Below are 24,616 nucleotides of genomic sequence, written 5' to 3'. Positions count from 1 at the left end.
GGTATGAAATTGATACAATCTAAAAATGAAAATACATGTTAAAAAATAATCATACATGATATGAGAATTGAGATATAAATGAAAGCAAAAAAGGAAAAGAAAAAAATATCTTAATGGCGGATTCCAACCCACGCCAAAGGATGCCTCCCGATCTCTGAAGAAGTGTGTGCAGTTAAGGCTACACCACGTGACCATGATCAGCCAATCAAACTCCGATAGTTATTCAAAGTGTCAGTTCAGTTTGGGTATTATAAATTTGCGGCCTGGAACTGGCCAAGAGTGGTTACGCTACACACTGGCCACCTGGCGAGAGCGTGTGGACACTAGTCGTCAGTTGGCTTTCTCAAGGTGATGAATTCAAGTAAGAAAAGCTTTATAATCGCGTCATTTTTGGAGGCAGGTAGGCCTGGCCTCCTCACCGGCTAGTGAGACCTGAAGAAAGACCAATACGAACTGTTCTAGGAACGAGGTTGCAGGTGTCCTCTATGCGCAAGCGCGTTGTCAGCAACAACAAATAAAGTTCCAAAATGGAGGACGACAAGGAGTCTGTCAAGTCGGATAAGTCTGGTGTGTTTTCATCATAAGTTTGTCCTTCGATCGACGCATTTTGAAGTGCAGTTGATTCTCTGTGTTCTAATGAATCAAGCCAGCTAATAAGTACTGTGTAAATCCGTCGGTGAAAAATGCAGCAACGACATTTAGGCCAATAGGACTGAAAACCAAAATAAAATTTTGTTGGCATAGGGGCATAGGCCTAGGCCAGCCTATACATGGCCTATCGGCATAGCCTGCCCTAGGCTAGGCCTAATAAAATTTTATTAGGCTATATCATGCTAGGCCTAGGCCCTAGACCTAGGCTACTATTAGTTCATAAACTTTATTTGGAACAACGTTTACAAAGTGTTGGCTGTCGTCACGTCACGATGCATTGCAGCTCGGACGGTTTTACATTCATTCATGACATTTTCACATTAGATTAGTCATTACTCTGAGTCTGACGTGACGTGATGCGACGTCTTCGTAAACATTGTTCCCAATCAAGTGCATGAATCTATAGACTATAGTATAGTAGGCCTAGTAGGCCTACAGCGCATTCACGCGACACATTAGCCTTGGCCATTGCAATGCATGGTTTGCATAGCCGGCCATAGGCCCTAGGCATATGGGCCTACCCTAAAGTCATGTGAAAGTAAGATACATGTCATTTTGGTCATCACCGCACCAGTCGGAAGTAGTCGTACTATATAATAGGCCAAAACAAATCTAATTAGAGTATTTACCTAGACTTTGATTTGACTGTTGTTGCTGGTTTGTTGTTGCCTTTATGTTCAGCACCCTGCCAGTACCAGTGCCTGGCAGTGGCTCCCTGAGACTGTCTGTAAACCAGTAGTGGTGCTTGGTGTCAGTGGTGTGAAATCTATTGATGTATGTCATATTCTGCATTCAATTCATGGCATTGCATGGCAAATCAAGGCTGTTTTGACCAATATGATTAGTCGTGAGTGCATGGCTCAAGTCCATTAAGCATGGAACTTATGCTGTTTGTTGGCGTTCTTGGGATTTACCTTGGCATTTTAGGCAGAGGAAATGAGATTGCCATGTTGTCTGCATGAGCTTTAACTGGGACTGATTGTCAGCGATGGTGTGCTATGCTACTGTCCTGTTCTGTTCACCAACTGTGACATCCTAAAACCTAACTTCAACTCGGCGCAGGATATTTCCTATTTGCATAGCTATGAGCGCTTGTGTTCAGTTTAAATTGCAAACCCTTTTTTTCTTAAAAACTTTTTTCAGTCTGATCTTCAGGGTTAGAAATCAAAATCATTCATGCAATGCTGCATCTACAATACATCATTGTAAATACAGCAAGCTCTTATGAATCTTTAAAAATAACCAAATGAATTGCTGACTTACAATCTAACCCATTTGACTCACTTTTTGTTGCTTGTTTTACTAACTATTAGCAAAAGAAGATGCAAAGACAGATGAGTCTTCTTCCAAACCCTCAACAAGCGTGACAACAAGTTCAGCCCCTAATTCCCCATCAACTCCACGCAAATCCAAAAACCTCAAAGAAGCGACGAGTCATTTGAAAGAAGAGGCTCTCAGGAGGTATCGACTCAAACACCAGAAGAACTGGAAGAGTTGGAGTCCTCCACATTCAGCAGGCCAGCGAAAAAAATCAGGAAAGAAGAGTCCTGACTCTAAAGGGCAACATTGTCCGACTAAATCTGGGGGAAGAAATTCTGTTGAGAAACAAAAAGGTCCCTTCGCAAAGAAAGGAGAAAAGGCTTCAACTCACACTCCAAATGAGGACAGGTCATTAAATGCACCGATCCCTGGACCATACAAAGACAGCAAAGAAAAATCAGCTGCCAAAGATGATCATCGATGTCGGCATCAAGATGAACAAGTCATATTTCCTCCAATATCTCTGGAGAAATCAGGAAAAATGTCTCCTGAGTTGCAGCAACCTGGGAAACAGGCTAAAGCAGATGATGTTCAACTTCCTGATATCCAGGATACAGGTAATCAGAGGACGGTCACACCCCCGGGGAGAGAAGGTGGTCAGAGGACAGCGGGTCCACCGGCAGGAGCTCCTGTGACACCCGGCCCAAAACAAGCACAAGAAGATAAATGCGACTCTTCTATCATGTCAGCTGACCAAATGGTTGGAGATGACCCAAGAGGGCAGGATGCCGTAGATAGTGCAGGAAAACCATATGATCAGGATCAAAAGAGCACTGGTGGTAGTATTGATTGGCACAGCCAAAAAGATGGCTCTTGCGATGGGGAGTCTCAAAATTTGACTGCTGCCGAGCACTCTGATGAGGAGCTGAGATATCGAACTGTAGGTGGTGAGAAGGATGTGCTGCAACAGAGTCCTTCACTTCCTTTGATCAGCTCGAAACCAACCCGTGCAGCATTCAGCACCACAGACAAAGCTGGAATGGAGACGAAGACACCATTAATGGACAGGCAACAAGAGGCACGAATAGTTCCACAAGAATCGAAAGGGGGCACCTCTGGGGAAGGTATAACAATTTCTGGACCCTGAAACTTCCACCATGCTTGGTTTCCATGGTGACACCTCTGTTGCTCATTTGATTGAAGTGCCTCCCACAGTTGCATGTTGATTTTATCGGACACACCTTCTCCCGCTGATGAATCTTTTATCCTGCATGTCTCCTCATTTCCTGTATTCCTCTTTGAAACAGTATTTGCTTTATTCCAGCGTTTTCTGAATATTGCTGCAGAATTTTCCTGGTTATTATCATTTTAGAACTTTCTACATTCCTGTGATGTGTAATCAGTGGTGGATTCATAATTGTGGGTTCACGGGGACCTCTCCTTCTTGAGGACAAATGGCACATATTTGAGTGAAAAAGACCAGGAGAATCCTGCTTTAAATCTTCTTTGAAATTACTGTGTCTTTCTATTATTGACATAACATACTGTGATGGTTTGTAAGTACCACATCACTCTGAGTATTGATGGTCAAGCTTTTGTCCTCTCCTCATCATTCAGATCGGTTGCATGTAAAGTACCCTGCTCTCAGATCAATCTTGCTTCTTGTGCTTTTCCTACATTATATGTCCATGTGTGGCTTTTGCTGTGGTGTGAAATCTGGACTTTTGATATATTTACACTTTCAGATAGCTTCTCGTGAATTGTCTTTTCTTTTTCAACTTAATTCAAAACTAAACATGACTTCAAGGTTAAGAATCAATCCTTGCAGATCAACTTTTGCATTATAAAACAGCTCATCTACTGTTTTCTACAAACATTTCCTAACAATATAGCAAGAATGATATCATTTCAAAAATAACACCAATGTAAAACTAACACGTTAACTGAAACTAACATTTTACCATCTTCTATAAAACAGCTCAGATGAATTTTTAGCCCAAAAAGCCTAGCATATTTAGTTATTCCTTTGTCTGGTGTTGCTATTTACAAAAAATTAATGAACTCTTCTCATGTGTTTTTCAGACAAGAAGTCAGTCGGTGTAGAGGAGGCTGCAGCCATGGTCGAGGTGCAGGAAACAGGTACGCTCATGAGATTGGTGCGATATTTTGGGATTATGAATTTGCTGGCTCCACCAATCAAGTATTTGAAGCCGAACACTTATTGAGGGGGCTGGAAGTGCACCTCCTTAGCAAACTGCCATAAGTAGGCCTCCTGTCTGTCATATGTTGTCACATGGACCTCTGCACAAATACTTTGCCCTCGCATGAACTAGGTTCCTTCTCTCAAATTAAACCCCAGCTGTCTTGGACTGAGATATACTAAACTCGTCTAAGATCAGACAATTAGTACATTTAGGCTACGTAGTGAATGACCTCAAGGTGAATACAGAAAACTCTCATGTGTAGTCTGTCAAGCCAAGTTCCCCTCTTGGACTCAGAATCAGTGTGCCCATATGATCCATTTCTTGTCAGTTGTTGAATGTGTTTGATTGTTACTATTTGCTGCTGTTTGTGGATGACTCATGTTTTTCATCTTCTTGCTCTTGCCCTTTTTGTTTGTGTTGAATGTTTCATTGTTTTTGTTCCCCTGCTCTCAGTGGCAGACGCCACTCAGGAGGCAGTAGACGTACCTCAAGATGTTGCTGATGCTGACGGAGCACCTGGCCAAGTGACAGAGCACCAAACGGTACAGGGGGAGGAAGCTACTGAAGAACCGTCTGCTGAGGAAGCAGCAGCAGACGTTCAGGGAGAGGCAGTTGAAGATGAAGCCGCAGATGCCACGGAGGCTGAAGTTGATGCAGATGCCACACCTGCAACTGAGGAAGAAGCTGGTGAGACAGGAGAGCCACCTGCTGAATCTGAAGCTGTGTCTGGTGGTCAGCAAGAAGAGGAGACTGCTGGACAAGGTGAGGCAGAGATGGTTTCTGCTGACGTGGAAGAACAGGACACAGAAGGAGAGGCTGCTGAGGGAGAGCAACAGGCTGTAGAGCCTCAGACCGAGGGGGAAGGAGCAGAACAGCAGACTACAGAGGCTGCTCAAGACCATGTTGAGATGACAGAGGCTACTGAAGACCAGGCAGAGACCGCAGAGGCTACAGAAGACCAGGTTGAGGGCACAGAAGACCAGGTAGAGGCAACAGAAGACCAGGCAGAGGCAACAGAAGACCAGGTTGAGGGCACAGAAGACCAGGTAGAGGCAACAGAAGACCAGGCAGAGGCAACAGAAGACCAGGTTGAGGGCACAGAAGACCAGGCAGAGGCAACAGAAGACCAGGCAGAGGCAACAGAAGACCAGGTAGAGGCAACAGAAGACCAGGTAGAGGTGACAGAAGACCAGGTAGAGGTGACAGCAGAGCAGGGAGAGACTGTAGAGAGTGCCGGAGCGCAAGTGGAAGCTACAGAAGACCAGGGGGAAACCGCAGAGGGTGATGCACAACAGGAGACTGCTGAAACTGGTCAAGCTGAGGAAGAGGCTGGGACCAGGTCCAAGCCCTCGTCGCCCACGCAGCAAGGTAGTTGATCTCCGTCCAGCATGTCATATTAACCAGCTTCACCTCAACTGTAACCATGTGACTTCCTGTTGAAACCTCACAAGATGTTATGTTTGTTCCTCCTTGCTAACCATATGATGTGTTACTCACCTTGGCTCACAATTCAACCTCACTGTTCTTACCTCGACATGTAAATGTCCACAATAACCTCCACATCATTGCATCACCCAGTGATCCTTCCTCCACAAGTCAACCTTGTACAGCTATTGCCCAGCTCACAATATTCACTCGTGCCTCACCTCACATCGTGTCGTGGTCTTTGCTCCAGCAAAAGCTACACTACATAATGCCAGGCCTCCCTGTAGTGCTAGGCCAATCAAGGTGTCCGCGCCAAAAGCACGCAGTAGCTATTCATTCTCAACTGGTCAATATGCGACATGGTTGCCTCCATCCACCCACATAATCAGTAAACAATTCACCATTGTTCTCATAGTTCAACCTCACACCCTCCAGTTCACCTGTAGCTCTAACTTGACCATTGTCTAAATGTTTTGTCTCTTTAACCCTATTTCTTTTCAAAGACCGTCTTTATAGCTTCAGTCAGTATCTCTCTCGTGTTGGATGATACTCATCATGATCTTGTGTCAAGTCACACTGATTGTCTGCAATCTCCAAAACTGCCATGGTTTCTGGACATCAGTCATAGTTCTGATAGAGTCAGGATTTGGGCATTTGTCGCGCTGAGATATTTGTCATGAATTTGAAAGGTTTATTAAAGTCATGGTTGGCCTGTAACTGTCATTCCGGTGGTCAGTAACTGACTTTCCAATGATCAGCGACTGACTTTCGTTGGCCTGTGACTGAGATTTCCATTATCAGTAACGGACATTCCAGTTGCTGACTTGCTGGTGTCCTCGGTAACTAACCATGGATCTCGGCTGATGTTTCTCCTTGTTATTTGCAGCAGAAGGTGACAAAGAGGCAGGAGAAGGTGGTGAGGGAGAGACTGATGCACAGCAGGAAGGTGAGACGGGTGAGCAGGAGGTGGCAGCAGACGCACAACATGATGAGGAGAAGTCTGACCCTGAGAAGGGCGCGGCTGAAGTGACAGAGAAAGCAGATACTGAGAAGGGTGAAAAAGAATTAGGTATGGTGTGATGTCAGTATTTGGTGAACTCGTTCAGTGAAGTGAGAAAGTGAACCTTATAGGCTGACATCTCCTGACTTTCAATCTGTGGCTCTGACTAACCAATGCAAGACTTGATGACTTCGGTAATGTTCTGTTCAAGCCGAAGAAATGAAAACTCCTGAGCTAAGTAGGCCACTTACTAATGTTTTGACCAGGAAACTGGGACAAATTGCATCAAGATTTGAGAGGAACATTTCAAATGCCTCTGTCTTATTGCAGTGCAAGAGCAAACTGAAGGAGGAGAGCAGGCTCCTGCAGAGGGAGAGCAGGCCACGGCAGAGAGTGACCAAGCCAAGGCAGAGGGAGAGCAGGCCGAGGTAGCACGCGAAGCTGGCCAGACACCTGGTGGGGAGAGTGAGGAGGAAGAGACGCCGCGACCTGATGAGGAGGAGGACATCGATGCGGATACCGGCATCAAGAAGATTGAAGAGGAAGACAGGATCCCCGAGGATTTCTATTACAACTATGAGGAGCACATGTCAAAGGCTGTCATCTCCGAGGAGTCGGGCCTACCACAGGATATGCTCACTCTAGAGTATCCTTTTTACTCACAAGAAATATCAGTGCTTGTCTTTGCTGACGAGGACAGTTTTAGCAGCAAGAGTCTTTCTTGGGAGGTAAAGAGTCACCACTCAGAGTGTCTCTACACAGAGTGAAGTGGTTTGGAAGAGTGTTAAACTCAAAGTCTTTCCAAAAATGTATGAAGCTGACCTGTATGTGGAACGTGTCTTGTCTCTTTCCTTAACCCTCTGTCAGCCATTCGTTCGGTTACGACTGTCAGAAACGCTCCAATCTTCATCTCCTGGATGAGAACACGGTCAGCTTCGTGGCAGGAAACATGGTGCAGATCCTAAACCTGAAGACGAAGGAACAGACGTACATCAGGAGTACCTCAGGGGGCAGTATCGGTGCCATTGCTGTACGTATTCTTCTTATCTAACCAACCTCGGCGCGTGTAACCAACCTTGTCTGAAAAAGTCTCATGATTTGTTGAGAATTTCATGTTCATCTTTCAAGTATCTACTTCCCACATTCAGGTGCACCCGAGCAGGCAGTTTTTTGCCGTGGCAGAGAAAGGAGAGTGTCCAAACATCAACGTGTATGCATACCCCTCACTCAAGCTCTACAGGATCCTAAGAGGAGGCACAGAGTCTGCATACGCATTCGTCGACTTCAGGTGAGCTCATTATAGAGTTTTGACGAATCATGTAGACAGTTGTGGATGATTATCCTACCAAATATTGTGACAGTCACTTAGAAATCTTGTGACTGCGCAAGTGCTTGTTTCCTTACAAGCTGTGATGATCTGTCACCAACTGGCAAAGTCATACTTCGTATTCAAGGTTCCAACAGAAAGGAGCTACCTTGTGTCTACCAACGTCTCTCCAGTTGAATGAGTCCCCTAGTCTAGACCACATGTGACGGGCAGACGAGTGACTTGTAAGCCACAGTCACATGTCCCAGGTGCCATACATGTACTCCTCATGGGGCAGCATACCTTGCATGTCTGTGGAGTTCAACAGGAGTAATCGACCTCTATACCCTCATTCTAAGTCACCTTCATCCTCTCTGTTCTCTTCCTTAAACTCCCAGTCCAAACGGAAAGTATCTCGTCTCGGTAGGGGACGTCTGTGTTAAAATCAGGGAGGACCCATCCCTCGGGTACATGAAGAGTCGGTCTCGGCACTTTGTCTATTCTCCTGACACAAAACAAAGGTGGTTGTAATTGTATGTTAGCATGCTGGAGACAATCATCACTTGGTTATTTTAGACATGTGCACATAATGAAGTCATGTATTAGCTGCATATAAAGTGTCTTATTTTCATGTTATTTTTGAGTTTTATTGAACTTTAGGTTATTTCTTGTTAGACTCAGCGCTCACATTCAGAGTGAACCCAGTCGCTGCATGAAATTCTTATTACTCAATCACATAGATTACAACACCTTTGTCCTTGAAAGCATTGCTTGTCACTTGTCAGTGCATGTCAGTGGTCATCTGTGTATTGAAGTTTATACCACACACATGACACATACATGTATTGCAGCTCTTATAGTATTTGACATAAATATCTTCCGGGCTTTATCCCGAGGTGCTCTCGCCATCTTGGCAGCAGTTTCCCTGAGGTAGTTTGGTGTAGAGACTTCAGCATCTTTCGAATGAAACCTTTAACCAGCTGTACTTCTGTGATCTATTTCATGATCTTGTTGCTCCAACCATGACAGCTATTGGATATTGTCACAAAAGTATAATAAGCTGTTCATCTTTTCAGTCCTGACGGCAAACTGCTTGCATCAGTAGGAATGGCGCCTGACTTCATGCTGACTATCTGGAACTGGAGACAGGAAGCGATTGTGCTCAGATCGAAGGCATTCTCCCAGGATGTCTTCAGAGTGTCATTCTCTACGGAGCTTGAGGGTCAGCTTACATCATCGGGTACTGGACACATCAGGTGAGAATGGTTTTATAGACTTGTTGACAAGTACTATGCGTACATGAACATTCTGTTTGAATAATTGGTACGATTCCTCTGAAGGCTTCTGCTAGCATTAGCCTGATATTAGTGGTTGTGACATGGTATTGTCTACTTTACAGATTCTGGAAAATGGCTCACACCTTCACCGGCCTCAAACTCCAAGGTCAGATCGGTAAATTTGGTAAGACGGAGATCTCCGACATTGAAGGCTACGTGGAGCTCCCTGACGGTAAAGTGCTGTCGGGATCTGAGTGGGGGAACCTGCTACTGTGGGAGGGCGGACTCATTAAGGTCGAGATCGGCCGGAAGAACAAGAAACCGTGCCATAACGGTGTGATCCAACAGATAGTGATGGATGAGGGAGAGTTGATGACAGTCGGCATTGACGGATGTATCAGGGTAGGTTGAACGACGGAACTCAGGCGACATCTATTAATAACTGGCAGAAAGAGTTGTCCCGAGAATGTGAGCACTCAGTGACTGTAAAAAAAGGCTCGACATGGCCTCATTCATTCAGGTGGATTCATCAGTGTGTGGTGGGAATGATCACTGAATAGCAAGGATCAGTGTCATTAAAGTCTGCCTCTGCTGCTATTCATTGATCATCATCTCTCTTATTCTTGTCCAGAGGCGGACTTGATCATTGACTCCCTTGTCCATTCTGTTGTGATGTGTGTTTCAGGTTTGGGACTTTGAATCAATCGACACGGCTGATGTGACTGATGACTCGCCCATCTTTGAGATGGAACCAATGAATGAGCTGAATGTTGGTACGGGAGACGTCAGGCTCAAGTCCATCATCAAATCAGTTGATGCTGATGAACCGACACTCTGGTATGCCCAGGTAAGTTACAATCAGGTCATTTCTTCTCAAATATAAAGTTGACATGATGACTGTTCATGTTTGAGTCATCAGGTACCTGTCACAATCAGCCAGACATCTTGGCAGCAAATCAGCCTCAACGAAAGTCCCAGAGTCGGGACGTTCAACCCAGTGCGTGGCTTTCAGATCTTAGCTGCTTGTGCCTGATGTCACCTGCTCTTTTGTTCTTTCTTGTGTTCGTTGATCCACTGATTCTTCATTCCAGGATGCCTACGGAGGGATCTGGAAGCTGGACCTGTCCTTCTCTCACACATCCCTCGCCCCGGAGAAGCTCATGTCCTACCACGCCGGTGCCATCTCTGCCTGTGATACGTCACCAACGAGTCATTTAGTCGCCACATGTGGTGCAGATCAGTCCGTCCGCGTTTACGACTACCTCTCAAAGAATTTACTCAGCGAGGCCAAGTACAATGCTGGTGGAACTAGTCTGCTGTGGGCTCCACAGATCGTGAGTCACTTTCTTCAGGCTTGGTGCTCAATTTTCAATTAGAAAGCTTTATATCATCCGTTTCTAATGGTACCATTCTCTCCCCAGATATCAAATGTTACCTTTGCCTTGTTCTCCAGGTTGATCCAAAGGGCAGCACCATCATCTCTGGGTACGAGGATGGTGTTGTGCGAGTCCTACGCTTCCATCGCAAATCGGAAGAAGACACCGGCAAGAAAGTGAAAGATGAAGCGAGTGCCATCATCCTGTTCCAAGCATTCAAACCGCACACGCACAAGGTCTCCGCTCTTGCTATTGACTCGAGGGGCGAGGTGCTGGCCACAGGGGTAAGTCAACGGCTCATCCATCAACAGAGGTCATCAATCTTGCTATTGACTCGAGGGGCGAGGTGCTGGCCACAGGGGTAAGTCAACGGCTCATCCATAAACAGAGGTCATCAATCTTGCTATTGACTCGAGGGGCGAGGTGCTGGCCACAGGGGTAAGTCAACGGCTCATCCATAAACAGAGGTCATCAATCTTGCTTGAAAACTTTGATATTTTACTGAGTCCAGCAACTGCTTTCCACTGCTGAATAAACCCTGTATCTATTTGATTCCAGTCTGACGATTGCACAGTGTTCTTCATGACGGTCGGTAATGAACAGGAGGAGTTCTACAATCCCATCGGGTTTATAAAGGTGGCAGCACCAGTCACACACATGCAATGGTCACCGTCCAAGTTCGTGAGTATCATGTTTTATAAGATATCAGGTGTGCAAGGTTAAGGCGAGATGTTCTGTATTGGTGTAACAAGGCATTCACAACTCCTTTGCTAGGGGGTACAGGAATCATCAACACAAGTCACCATATTCTTACTGTAAGCATAGGGAGCATTCCTGCCTGAGGTAGGCCAAGGTACATGTTGGTCTACTTGTTCTTGCCACTACCTAGGGGGCATTCTAGGGCCTACCTAGGGCTGATGTCAGAGAGGAGAGGGCTTTCTTCCATCTTATTTCATATTCCGTATCTTTTCTAGGATCGTAACACGCTGCTCGTCTTCATGGCAAATGGTCAGGTGACCGAGATTGAATGTCCTGATCTCGACAACCTCGACTCCTCCAAGACGTACCAGATCAGAGGAGTCCACAAACGAGATTACAAATTCGCCAGCGTCAAGTCAAAACTGCGGGTAAGGCATTGGAGAAGGTTTATGTGGAGAAGTTATTGAGATGTTACAGGTCAACATGCTTCTCATCAAGCCTAAAGAATACATTGGCATGAGAAGGCAATGTTGCTATTGATGTAGGACATGATACACATGAGACTAATTTAGAGAATCACTTCTCGTGTAATGTTGACCAACACTGATATGGCCTGCCATGTTGTATAACGTCACATGAATCTGCCAGTGTGCTGATGCCCAAGTCCTTCCCATTCCATTCCAACTTGCAAGTGAGGGAGCTAACTGATTGAGACCCTTTAGTAGCAGTCACAGGCAAGTGAAGTGACCTGGTGAGGGAGCTAACTGATTGAGACCCTTTAGTAGCAGTCACAGGCAAGTGAAGTGACCTCCTGGTGAGGGAGCCAACTGATTGAGACCCTTAAGTAGCAGTCACAGGCAAGTGAAGTGACCTCCTGGTGAGGAAGCTAACTGATTGAGACCCTTTAGTAGCAGTCACAGGCAAGTGAAGTGACCTCCTGGTGAGGGAGCTAACTGATTGAGACCCTTTAGAAGCAGTCACAGGCAAGTGAAGTGACCTCCTGTTGTTAATGCCTCAGTTTTGATGTTGTCGGATTCCGTCTAACATATTTATTTCATCAACCAGCTGGAGTCCACCAAAAAACAACGATATTCCTATTCTAGACGGAAGGTATTGTTCTCTGGTTGCATGTGTCTCTATCACATGCTGTATCACATGTCACAACCTGTTTACTCACACTGTGTATGTCCGAGCGGATTTCAGACTCTCATCTCTTATGTGAAAACGCTTCATCATGTATTTCCAAGTTTATCAATTGTGTCAGTTTAAGATCAAATGTGGTTTGCGCTTGTAGGATTAGAATTGTATGTTTTGATGTCAGAGTGGCTATCTTCATTGTTGATCGGCCCCGGCAACTCGGGGAGTAAAGAGTACAGTATTCATTGTATCACAGATCAGAATCACTCTTCTAATTCACCCAACATTTCTCCACTGCATGCTCAAGGTTTGTGATATGTGACCGTCACACAGTAAGCAAAGGCTTGGTAACCTCATACACACCTGCTCACTGCAGATTTTATAGAAATTGTCAAAAATCACCGAAAAATTTTCTTGGTATCCAAGGTTCATCAGTCTGAAGCTGGGGGACAATGAACCTCAGCAAAACCACTGATTGAAAAAAACACACCCAGCTACTAAATTGAGAGTCAAATTTTCAGTTTCTGTGGAATTGCACATGTATTTTTGTGGTTGACAAGGAAGTTGACGTGAATATATTAGACAGTTGATCAACAAGTAAACAGTATACTGTTCTTCCAAGATCAGTTATCTTGCTAGCGTGGCATATTCATTGTTCCTCTATCAGCTGAGAGTGAATGATAACTATTGCCCCTTTAACACTTCAGCATGAAGAGGAACTCGAGAGGAAGGCAAAGGAAGAGGAGGAGAGGAAGGCTAAGGAAGAGGAGGAGAGGAGGAAGAGGATTGAGAGAGGTTTGGAGACAGAGTCAGAACAGGGAGATGAAGAAGGTGAGTCCTGGGGCTGGAGGGAGTCACAGGGGGAGGTGGGTTTTCGGGCACTATGGATTGCACACACCAGAGTCAATGTAACTTCTCCTTTGATGACTGTTCTCATTTTATCAACTTTTAACCCGATGTTGTCCGAAGTTTCAGAGGAAGAAAAGAAGAAAGAAGAGGAAGAATGGTCACCGTTTATTCCTGAGGAGCCAAGTCCTATCCTTCATGGTTTCTACGGGAAAGAGGAGGGATCGTTCTGGCTGTCGATGGGTGGCTTTGATGCTGGATACCTGTACGAGGGCAAGTTTACAGATGAGCCTGCAGAATCTCCAGCTGAGCCTCCTGCTGAGGTGGCAGAGGAGGAACCGATCCAGTCCATACCGGTCGCAGACTCTGCTGATATCCCTATCACTTGTATCAAATTCAGGTAGGCATGTTTCTAACTTGGGGCAGTTTATACTTACAGAGATGATTTGCCTTCATCAGATTATCAGTACATGATCGAAGAGAAGCTTGTTGAATAACTTGATTGATGTGAATGTTCCTCTCCATTCTACAGCACGTCTGGTCGCCAGGTCATCATGGGATTGGAGAACGGTTCTGTGCGCATCCAGCCCATTGAGCCTGAAGACATGAATGACCTGAGTACGATCGGACCCCACTGGACTCTACCGATGCACGACAACCAGTACGGCCATGTCTCCAGCCTCGCTTTGAGTCACGATAACAAGTACCTCTTCACGGTCGGCGCTGATGGAAACTTCTTCACGTATCAAGTGATTGACGATGCTCAGCTTGAGGAGAGGATCAAACAAGAGAAGGCCAAGCTACCGTCAGCCAGGGTAGGTAGTCCTTCTCTCTTCATTGTTATCATCCCAGTCTCCATGGGAACCTTTCTGGGGTTTCATAGAGCAGTTATATAGCAATCATTCAAACAGTTCTATGCCAGTCATTATCCCGATCTGCGATGATTGTCGTTTTACCTAACAGTATCAGATAGTATTCCCTCCTCCACTTCCAGAGAGACCTAGAAGAGCGCCATGTTGATGACATTGATGACATGAATGCATACAGCATCGAGGACGCGCGTCAGAAGGCCGAGTACGACAGGATGATGAAGGTCGCTGACGAGAAGAAACAGAATGTCCGCAAAACCATTTCTCAGCTTCGGTTGCAGTTCAAGAAGTTAGTCGAATCAAATGATGAACTGCCAAGGAATCTGCAGCTGTTGAGGATGGTGAGTGGCTTGATTAGGCCTACCTAATCTTTACAACTTCCCTCCATTAATGTGTTGACACTTGTGGCAGTGCTGCTCCAGAACCAAGTGTTTCAAGTGAGCCTTTTGTGTGTTTTGTGGTGAAGAAGTAACTCAATGTTTGTCTGTTTAGGAATTTGAAATGGATCCTGAAATCAAGAAAGAGTTGGAGCGTCAGACGCACGACAAGATTGCCTTGGTTGGCAAGGAGATGGCGTGGGAGGCAGAGAAATGTCGCATTGCACTCGAAAAGTTACGACAGAGATTCAAAGATGTTGTAGAGTGTGAACGAATCGTCCTGAAGTGCTTCCAGTCACCACATGAAGTGTGTTCCTTCCGGGCGAGCAATCTCTCCGATGAATTCTACAACCTGAAGGCAGAGATGGAACGCCGTAGGACGACTTTCATGTCGAGGGACGAGGTTAGCCGGGATCCTACAAAAGATTTACTCCGAGGTTTGTCTTTACAGTTGATCATAATCTTCTGAGCCCTTTACCGTAGAAAGTTTGAGCCAGATATTTGATAACTGAACTGGGACAACTTGACAGTTGAACTCTGTTTTACCTAGACCACCTTGCCCTGTGAGACAGACCAGCTCCATCCCCCCAACGTCACTGCCGTCAATCCTGACAATTGATTCCATTGCGGCTTTCTTGTTCCTTCAGGTCAGTCAGGTATGATGGGCGGTGATGACAAGAGCCAGACCAAGGACGACGGCGCTGATTTGAAGGTGAAAACGACACTGAAAGGAAGCATGGGCGAGCGTATCACGAAGGCGCTCAATAAAGTTGAGGAGAAGAAGAGAAAGAGGGCGCAGCGACGAGCCCAGGTTGGTTACATTTCAACAGTTGACTTAAAGCTGTTTTGAGTGTTTCCATTGGCATGGTAACGCGTTTTCCATTCCTGACATGGTCTTAGGATGAAAACTGGAACTTCTCATTTTGACCTATCTAAGTTATAGTCCGTCTGTCTTCCAGTGGAACGAGCTCTACGGCAGCAAACCAGATGATAATTACGAGGATCCCGCCGACGTGGCGGCCATTAGGGAGGCACAGGAGAACATGGGCGACTATAAACTCAAAACAGCTGATGATTACGTCGTACCAGATCATCTCAGGATGAACGCCGAGAAAGCTCGCAACAGATTATTGATCTTGAAAGATCTGGTAAGTTGAAAATGATGGTCCCTCCTTACGCAATGCTTTCTTTAGACTGCAATCATTGTGATATACTTGTTGAGACAGACCAATGTACTTAGTGGGAACAGCAGCTGATGACATGAGTGAATCATTCTTTCAGATTCATCAACATAAATACGACTTCAACCAGAAATTCCTGGCCCTCCGCGACAAGAAGATACAAATCATCGAAGAGATTAAGGAGATTGTTATCAAACTTACTAAAGTCCAGAAGAAACTGTCTGCTGAGTTTACCAAGCCGCTGCCACACATACCAGAGATGCATAAAGATGAGGTGCCTGAGAGGTAAGTGAAGGGGTGCATTGTGGGAGTGTCGTCTGCTCGTGGGGCAGTGGTCCTCTGCAGACCTGTTCACCGATGGTGTTAATCTTGGCCAGATCACAAGTCACAAGGCTAATCACCTTATCCTTGGAATGAATGTTAAGTACAAAATTGATGGATTTTGTTGAAAGATGACATCACTGGCAGAATCTGGGGTCTCCTGTAGTGACCCAAGTAACTCCATCACTTGAATTGACATCTTTGATTTGCAGGAAACTCGAGTATACGAAGGAGATGTTGCTTCGCTTCAAGAAGGAGATGGAGGAGAAGACACTGCAGGCTTTGAAGGGACCCGACACTGGCTTCGGGGGAGCAGGCACATTCGCACCAAAAAAGGTAAAACATCTAGCCAACTCAAGATCACTATTTCAGTTTGTGGATGATCTAAATGTGATGTCAGAATGGTGTCTTTAGCTCTGATGTCATCTGCTCATCCTCAGGCATCGGTCCTTAAAAACAACCTTGCATAATTTGGCAGGGCTCAGGGATAGTTGTTTGGTTTGAAATCTCTCCCATAAACCCGCTTGATAATGTTTGATTTCAGGTAGATACCAGTATTGCTACTCGCCAATGATAACTGAAACCCCGCTTTTAACCTGCTGATAATCTTAGTCTTTCTACATTTCAGAAAAAGAAACAAAATCCGGTACATTCATTTTCTAACAAAGCGTTTTAAGTGTTCAAAGTTAATGTCAAGTTCTCCCCTGTTTGGCTGGTTCACTCTAACAATCATGACACTCTGTGGTCTTGGAGCAGATGGTTTGCCTTGTCTCTTCCATTTCAATGCTTTCCTGGTCTGTGCCCCTAGGTGGAGCTCTTATGACATAATGGGCCGACTTTTGTGGTCTGGCTCTTTTGAAAGTCACAGCACAATGATCAGGCATGATGTGACATCTGTTTTACTGAGCCACAACCTTAGTTCAAAACTGCATTCTTTCTTTACCAGTACTGCTGGTCTGACGAAAAGGTCACCGGACATCAACACAAACACAGCTCCACCTATTGGGCAGGCAATGATCTGGAAGGCTGAGTTCACTGAATCAAGGCCACAAAGTTCTCAACGTTCTCAAATGACCTGCACCATTCCATTCCAGATTGATGATAAGTTTGTTAATGTTCACGTTAATGTTCCAAGTTCACTGATGTCTGCATGCAGTTGTATAACATTCACCAATCATCATCTGATGAATTCACAAGAAGAAGGCTTCTTGTAAACAGAAGTTGATGAGCAGAACAATCAGGTTCACGTCGAGATATTCTGTGCGTCATCGGTTAGATCTTTGGATATGAAACTGTTCTCTCACCATCACGATGGTTCCATATAACTAGCACCCCCTATTGTGTGCTGCGGACTTAGGGCCTGGTTCTTAAAGTAAGTTATGTCATTAACTAGCCTCAACTAGGCATTATCTCCTGGATTCAAGTTAGTGACAAACTTGTTTTAACAACCTGGCCCATGTTGGTTCAATGACACAGTATTCACTGCATGAATTACGGTCGGGCTCTGGTAGAATTGTTTGACATTCACGTCTAACGTCACTTTCATTTCAGGCCTCAAATGTCAAAGTAAGATTATAACAAAATGATTATCAACTGTTGGAAGTGTAGAACAGTTCGTGCCAAGCTGGTTTGATTCTCCTGTACATTGAAAGGAAACTGTAGTAGAGTGTGTACAGTTGATATCAACCAGCTGGTGATGAACTAAGAATAGAATGTTCAATAGTTCACTGCGTATTTTCCATGTGCAATTTCTACTAACGAGACGTCATCCTGAGGAAGTCAGGGGTTTCCCTCGTCTCTGCGGGAATGAGGTAGCGTACGTCAACCCCTGATTTGTTCAGGGTGAACAGATCAGGAACAAGTTAGAATAGGTTTGAGTTGGACCATGGTGGTGTGCTATCCTGTTTTCAAGCTTATTTCCTTCATTTTGCTTGAGATATGTCGCTTCTAGATACAGCTAGGAACCATAGAGTCATCAAGATTGGGATTCTCCTGGTGAGAACTATCAGTTTCAACCTTTGATTTCAATCCATATATCCCACTCAAATCATCAGCTCTTTCTCTGCCCTTGGAGGTGTTGTTATTCTCCAGGGAGTTGTCTCCTCGAAGGCAGGATGAGCGTTGGGCCTCAGCAGTTAGGCACCAGTTGGGTTTACTGACCTAGTGACCAGACTGCACTCACACACACACCACATGTAGTCGCGCATTATACACATTCAGGGCCTAAACTTTTGGTATAAACCTTTCTACAAAGCACGCGTCAGTAGAATACATCACAAGATGCACCATGTCTGCAGACGATAGACTACAATATTCAAACATTGCACCTATTTGCTGTCAACTTGTAGCTGGAGTTACAGTGAAAGAAAAAGCTGCTCTTGGCCCTATCAAACCCCTAAAACTGTGCGACTTATAGATTTCAGATTGTTTGCCCTCTGATGTTTGTCTGAATAATGTCGTCTGCTTTACTGTTGATACTAACCATTTTGAGTGTCTGTGTGTCTTTGTGACTGTTCTAGACTGAGTATGTGTTGAGTGTTGGTGATGACGTTCCTCATCGATCAGGTCGGTTCAGACGAGAGTTTTCTGACTGAGCGTCTTAGTCGATGATGCTTACGTTTCAACTCTGCTTCGTTTTGGAATAGGAATCATTAGCCAACAGCAAAATGTCAACAAGCACTAATATCTCCTCTCATCTGTTGCAGACATCAGTAATGGAAGCACCGACCAAACAGGGCACGGCGTTGTCCACCATCTTGGGTGATGCGAGTGTCGAGGAGGAAGGTGCACCTACACAGGAGGTAGAGTTGACATCGCTCGAGATTAAACTGAGGAAGGTTGAACAAATCAAGTAAGGAGGAGCGTGTGCTTTTTACCAGATCTTTGAAACTGATTGTCTTGGGTCTCATCCTCCTGGACTGGACATGGTATTTAGTAGGCTTGTTGACTGGTATTATTTTCCTATGTTGACCATTTCACTTACCATTTCAACTGCATCAACCTGGGGTCAGTTCTACTACTGTCAGATCAGAATGAGGCTGTCAGATCAGAATGAGGCTGTCAGGTCAGAATGAGGCTGTCAGATCAGAATGAGGCTGCCAGATTAGAATGAGGCTGCCAGATTAGAATGAGGCTGCCAGATCAGAATGAGGCAATGGAATATCTGCTTGAATCAATGGTGTCCCGTTTCTCTTTCAGACTGAAATACGAGCAAGAATCTCTCCTCGATCGAGTTTCCAACCTCCTGCAAACATTCGACGCCGAGCTCCATGTTCTACGTCACGAGAAATTCAAACTGGACGTGATTATGAAGAATGCTGACCTGCGTCATGTGACCTTGTTCGAGGAGTTAGTCCTGCTGAAGGAGTTTGAGAAACGTGAGAACGTCCTGGCAGCGAAGGTGGAGGGCAAACAACAAGAGAAGATGGACATGCAGGCAAAGGTGGGCGACCTCTTCTTCTGCCTTCAGGGTTGTATGCCACACAGTCGGTTTGTTTCCAGTGACGAATTCCTAGAAAGTTCTGTCATAGTACCCTCTAGAGCTTTGTGGGCCGGGTGCTGACGTTTGGCCAGTATTCCTCTCTGTTCTTCATCAGGGAGCAGGTCTGAAGCCCCAGAGCCCCAGAGCTTTGTGGTCAGGGTGGTGTCCTCTGGCCAGTATTCCTCTCTATTCTTCATTAGGGAGCAGGTCTGAAGCCACAGAGCCCCAGAGCTTTGTGGTCAGGGTGGTGTCCTCTGGCCAGTATTCCTCTCTATTCTTCATTAGGGAGCAGGTCTGAAGCCACAGAGCCCCAGAGCTTTGTGGTCAGGGTGGTGTCCTCTGGCCAGTATTCCTCTCTATTCTTCATTAGGGAGCAGGTCTGAAGCTACAGAGACCCAGAGCTTTGTGGTCAGGGTGGTGTCCTCTGGCCAGTATTCCTCTCTATTCTTCATTAGGGAGCAGGTCTGAAGCCACAGAGCCCCAGAGCTTTGTGGTCAGGGTGGTGTCCTTTGGCCAGTATTCCTCTCTATTCTTCATCAGGGAACAGGTGTGAATCACACGAGCTGGAGTCTGGTCTTCAATTCCACATTCACATTGAGCAGGTTCTCATAAGCTTATTCTGTGAAGGTACTCCTCCTGGTGGCAATGCCCTGTTTGTAGGCAGTAGATAGTCACCTGTTTCATCATCTAGTTATCGTCCCGATCGTCTGAGTTGTGGTCTGAGAAGATCTTCATCTATCTTCCTGGCGCACACCGCCTGACCTTGACATTTCTCTTCCAGGTTGTTGACTGCCAGCAGAAGTTGGATGTGAAGCGAAAAGATATAGAAAAATACCAAGAATTGGAGAAGAACCTAACGGCTACATTCCTGCAGACGCTTGGAGATAATAACAAATTCGCCGAATATTTGACGAAAGTTTTTAAGAAGAAAATCAAGAGGGCGAAGAAGAAGACAACCGAGGGAGAAGGTGGGTTGATTTCTCATGCATGAGGACAATAATAAACAGTACTTAATCTTTCCCTTGAAAACAATGGCTCAGCTCCACTGGTTTGTGTAATCCCTCATTTAGCTATTCACAGATCAGCACACTAACCAGGGGTCATTGTGTTTTGAAAACATAGTAATTACTCAAAACTTGTGACATAATGCTGTATTCATCATAGACTGAGTCCATAACTTGGCTATGATTGGGCATTCCAACACTACCTGGACTGATCTGCACAAAGGCAAACTACACACTCTGTTGAGTCCATTAATACCTTTGTTTGAGGACTGAGCAAAGCTTACTAACATGATCAGCTGGACAAAGGTGAGCCTTGGTCCTCTACTTCAGACCTCAAGGAGGTGTGTTGACCTAATGTGGCCTCGTACTCCTCATACCAGTGGATTACAATGATTGTGTGTAATGTATGTTTCCATGGTAACAGATTCCGATGATGAAAGCGACGAAGAGAGCGATGATGAATCTGATTGGTCAGACGAAGATGAGGAATCTGATAGCGAGGCTGGTGGCTACGATCTTGACGTCTGCCCACCGCAGTGTGAACAGTCGCTGTACGACAACACATGCCAGCTGCGCGAGAAACGTTTAGATATCGAGGAGGCGTTGTCAGAGGAGAAGAAGATTAACGAGGCGCTCAAGAAGGAGTTGGAGAGTTTGCAGAAACGTGCCAAGGTCATTGACAGCAATCTGAGGACGGCTGAGGGAGACTTGGAAGCGTTCCAGGTCAGTATTCAATCATTCATCAGAGCCGAGGTTGCAGTCATAGATTCTCACCTGTACTTTAGTTTTGGTGGAAATGTGTGATGTATTTATCGTCTGCTCCATCCTGAGATGGATGAGTTTGGTGTTGTTGGCTTGTTCTCTGAATGCCATTCTTTCCCTTCCAGCTCGAGAAGCAACAGAAACTGAACGAACTTGATGTGGTCGTCACGCTCAAACTCCACCAGATCCAACACATCATCAACGGTGTGCTGCCACAGGACCTCACCACCTGTCTCGTCTTCGAGGCGCCGGGCGTCGTACATCTTCAGCGACGAATCAAAGAATTGGAACACGAGAAAAATCTGCAGAAGAAACAACAAAAGTATGTCCTGTTTTGTAACTAACGTCTTTCTTGGGGAAACATTACCGGGTTGGCACCTTCAAGCTACGATCAAAGCGCACGAGTCAAAGTCTTTTCTGAGAGTAGTCCCTTTCTTTGGAACCAGCCACTGGTACAAAACTTTAGGCCTTGATGATCCTCAGAGAACTGATTCCTCCTTTATCTCCCACTTTCCAGAGAGGCAAAGAAGAAACACGTCCAGCTCATAAAAGATCGCAAACTCTTTGAGAAGCGTATCGGCGAGATGGAGGAGCAGTGTAACCAGATGATGCTGCTCAAGTTTGGCCGCATCGTCGACCTTGAGAAGCTCGAGACGGTGACGGTCAATCGACAGCTGGAAGAGTTGAAAGAGAAGCTGCGTCAGAGCGAGACAGAATGTGCCGCTGAGATGGTACTCTGGGAGGTGAGCATCCATTAACTACCTGTACCTGTGAGCCTCGTCTAATCTATAAAGGTTGTTGACAATCTTGTGATGCAGCCTCCATCAAAGCGAGTGCTGCTCTAGGACTGCCTGGTCGGAGACTCCTATGGACTCCACTGGTGATTCACATTGAAATAGTCTCCAGCAAACTGCCTCACACATCTTAAAGGCACACTGACATGTTAACCTTTGTCGACCATTCAGTCATTGTGTGATGGAACTTGGCTTAGGATGTCAAGTGGTCTAAGAAAGTTGTCTTAATCTGTGTCTTCCATTTGCAGGAGAAGATTGAACGACGAAAGGACAGAATCACGGACCTGATTCGTGAAAACACAAATCGTTTAGAACAACTGAACATGCTGCTCGGGGAGAAGAAAGATTATGAAGGGGAACTGGACTCGAGACAGAAAAATCTGGTGAGTTTGAAATGCATCACTGAACATCTGTTCACATGAACTAAAGTTTGTCTCGCTTGATAAAAAACTTTGTAAAGATCACCATCCTGGCAGCATACCTATTCTTATCGTCTTTGTCACTCTTCCAGGGCACTGAATTCAGCGGCAGCCGTAAAGCGGACATCCACGAGAGACAGCGGCTCATCCAACTCGTCCAGCTGCAGGCCCAGGAGATTGAGGCCCTCAAGGACGAGATCACGCTGCTCTCCCATAAAGGAGGACACATCCTACCACCGGCACAGCCGCCATTGCCCGGAGCACAGAGGCAAATGACGCAGTAAACGGGACGCGACGTTCAAAAACATTTTGGAACTGTTATTTCAAGCCTGGAACAGTGTTGTGCTGGGACTTGTACAAACTATATTCTGGTGTCATTTTGAAACAAGAGGGACAGACTTTGAAACTCACCTCATTCAGCTATTGTGCTCAAGAACCCATTAACTACCATCTCAATATGTTGGTCTAGTTTAAAATGGCCAATGCATTTCTGGCTGTCTACCCAAGAGAGTCTAGATCCATCTCTCTTGCTTCAAAATTTTCCTCCAATCATACTCAAAACTTGCTTTATTCAACTTGCGAGCCAATCACAAGTTTATTATTCACTGAGGCTCGTCACAGGCTGTAGACAGCATGTTTCTGTTCATAATCATCTGGTCAGTCAGACTGATGTCAACTTGTCGCTGTATCAAACACCGTCCTTGAATGGCATCGTTAGACTGCTGAACAGTGGAAAGATGGATAGTTTGTTTTGAAGTCGGCAGTGTTGCTCCAGAGATGACATCTGCCTCATCAAGACATTCATAATCATTCCACCTGATGATGCCGACCGGAGTAGGAACCGTCTGGCCAATCTTAATCATTATCATTCCGTCCAATACAAATTCAATTCAATTCTATTCCAGATTGATCATTACGTTATTTTAAGCTGTTAAGATGCCTAATCCGTCCATATGTAATTATTTGACCCTCTGAAGCCATGCTTCTTCTATCACGATTTTCTATGGTTTTAACTTTGCAAGTTCTCGGTCGATTCTTACCCCACTGTGATACATGTGAATGTGATCATCACGACATCATAATCGTGGTTTGTAATTAAATTATCAATAAATGATTATTTGTTCATTATATGACTATTGTTGTGTTTGTGTCATCTCCATGTTGGCCTTGTCAGACTCGAGCTACGTCCGTGTACCGATGCAACCCTGTGGTGGTGGTCGACTGAGTCTTCTTCCAAGGTTCACAGAGTTTGATCATGTCTCTTCACTGCTTGACCTCCACAGGTTGACCTCTCCTCCTTAGAACCAGGACATTCTTCCTCCATTTGCTACTGTGCTACAAAGATGTGAAAAAGGAACATACCTTTAAAGCACAATTGATAGGCAATGATTCCACACAGAGGGGGTTAATTTTGAGAGAAAAAAGGTACATCCTTTTCATAAGGCAAAAAATTTGCGAAAAAAAAATATTCCCACGGTCCGAGCCAAACGGGATGAGAGGGTTAATGGAAACCTTGTTCCCAGGAAAAAGTTTAAAATTTCTTCATACATTACACCTGCAATTTAAATTCTTCAATCCTGGGTACAAGGTTGTTTATTAACCCTTGCAGCCCGTTCGGCTTGGAGCGTGGGAATATTTTTTTTTTAGGAATTTTCATCGTTTGGGAGAGTATGTCACTTTTCTGGTGATATTAACCCCATCTGGGCTGGTGGTCTCTACCATACTGTCTGTCAAGAAATGCTGTATTGAGTGACACAGCATCCGTCAGGCTGTGAGTGAGAGACTCGATCCTTGTCACACCTGATCATTGCATAGCCGACAGTCACAACTAAGCCAAATGGAGCCTTGCTGCATCGTCTCGCCAGCACGGTGAGAGAGTTGAGACAGTCACAACCAGACTGAATGGAGCCTTGCTGCATCGTCTAGCCAGCACGGTGAGAGAGTTGAGACAGTCACAACCTGACTGAATGGAGCCTGGCTGCCCCACTGTCTTGTCAGCGGGGTGAGAGAGTTGAGACAGTCACAACCTGACTGAATGGAGCCTGGCTGCCCCATCGTCTTGTCAGCGGGGTGAGAGAGTTGAGACAGTCACAACCTGACTGAATGGAGCCTGGCTGCCCCACTGTCTTGTCAGCGGGTTGAGAGAGTTAAGACAGTCACAACCAGACTGAATGGAGCCTGGCTGCCCCACTGTCTTGTCAGCACGGTGAGAGAGTTGAGACAGTCA

The 24,616-nt window shown here is 45.4% G+C and overlaps 1 protein-coding gene across 5 annotated transcripts; it reads left to right on the top strand.

Moving 5' to 3' along the window:
• Nucleotides 1-523: 523 nt before the first annotated feature.
• Nucleotides 524-23,517, top strand: LOC135502434 (cilia- and flagella-associated protein 44-like). Of its 5 annotated transcripts, none has more exons than XM_064795266.1 (31): nucleotides 524-567; nucleotides 3,994-4,050; nucleotides 4,569-5,483; nucleotides 6,427-6,609; nucleotides 6,871-7,186; nucleotides 7,408-7,570; nucleotides 7,689-7,828; nucleotides 8,923-9,102; nucleotides 9,246-9,525; nucleotides 9,809-9,970; nucleotides 10,215-10,457; nucleotides 10,577-10,783; nucleotides 11,058-11,180; nucleotides 11,474-11,626; nucleotides 13,043-13,166; nucleotides 13,305-13,581; nucleotides 13,714-13,996; nucleotides 14,176-14,391; nucleotides 14,543-14,864; nucleotides 15,075-15,238; nucleotides 15,387-15,575; nucleotides 15,709-15,893; nucleotides 16,142-16,265; nucleotides 18,635-18,780; nucleotides 19,128-19,371; nucleotides 20,192-20,378; nucleotides 20,839-21,137; nucleotides 21,302-21,498; nucleotides 21,694-21,919; nucleotides 22,219-22,353; nucleotides 22,482-23,517. In XM_064795266.1, exons 1-31 carry the CDS (start codon nucleotides 528-530, stop codon nucleotides 22,671-22,673), a joined length of 6,672 nt encoding a protein of 2,223 aa, XP_064651336.1. In that variant the 5' UTR covers nucleotides 524-527; the 3' UTR covers nucleotides 22,674-23,517. The 5 variants fall into 5 exon arrangements, with proteins under 5 accessions (XP_064651336.1, XP_064651338.1, XP_064651335.1 ...); XM_064795265.1 differs by lacking the exon at nucleotides 524-567 and adding an exon at nucleotides 2,404-3,035 and having other exon boundaries at nucleotides 13,311-13,581; XM_064795264.1 differs by lacking the exon at nucleotides 524-567 and adding an exon at nucleotides 2,404-3,035.
• Nucleotides 23,518-24,616: the final 1,099 nt, after the last annotated feature.

Source organism: Lineus longissimus, chromosome 18, assembly GCF_910592395.1.
Source record: "Lineus longissimus chromosome 18, tnLinLong1.2, whole genome shotgun sequence".
NCBI classification, from domain to species: domain Eukaryota; kingdom Metazoa; phylum Nemertea; class Pilidiophora; order Heteronemertea; family Lineidae; genus Lineus; species Lineus longissimus.
Note: the sequence above shows the minus strand (reverse complement) of the source record. Positions and strands in the feature narration are given on the sequence as shown.

Bases quoted from the DNA above. Each gene is read 5' to 3' on its own strand.
- LOC135502434 (XM_064795264.1), top strand. From the start codon at position 2,453: ATGTCTCCTGAGTTGCAGCAACCTGGGAAACAGGCTAAAGCAGATGAT. The intron at 10,458-10,576 runs GTGAGTCACTTT...CTTGTTCTCCAG, and splicing joins TGCTGTGGGCTCCACAGATC to GTTGATCCAAAGGGCAGCAC. The intron at 22,354-22,481 runs GTGAGTTTGAAA...TCACTCTTCCAG, and splicing joins ACTCGAGACAGAAAAATCTG to GGCACTGAATTCAGCGGCAG.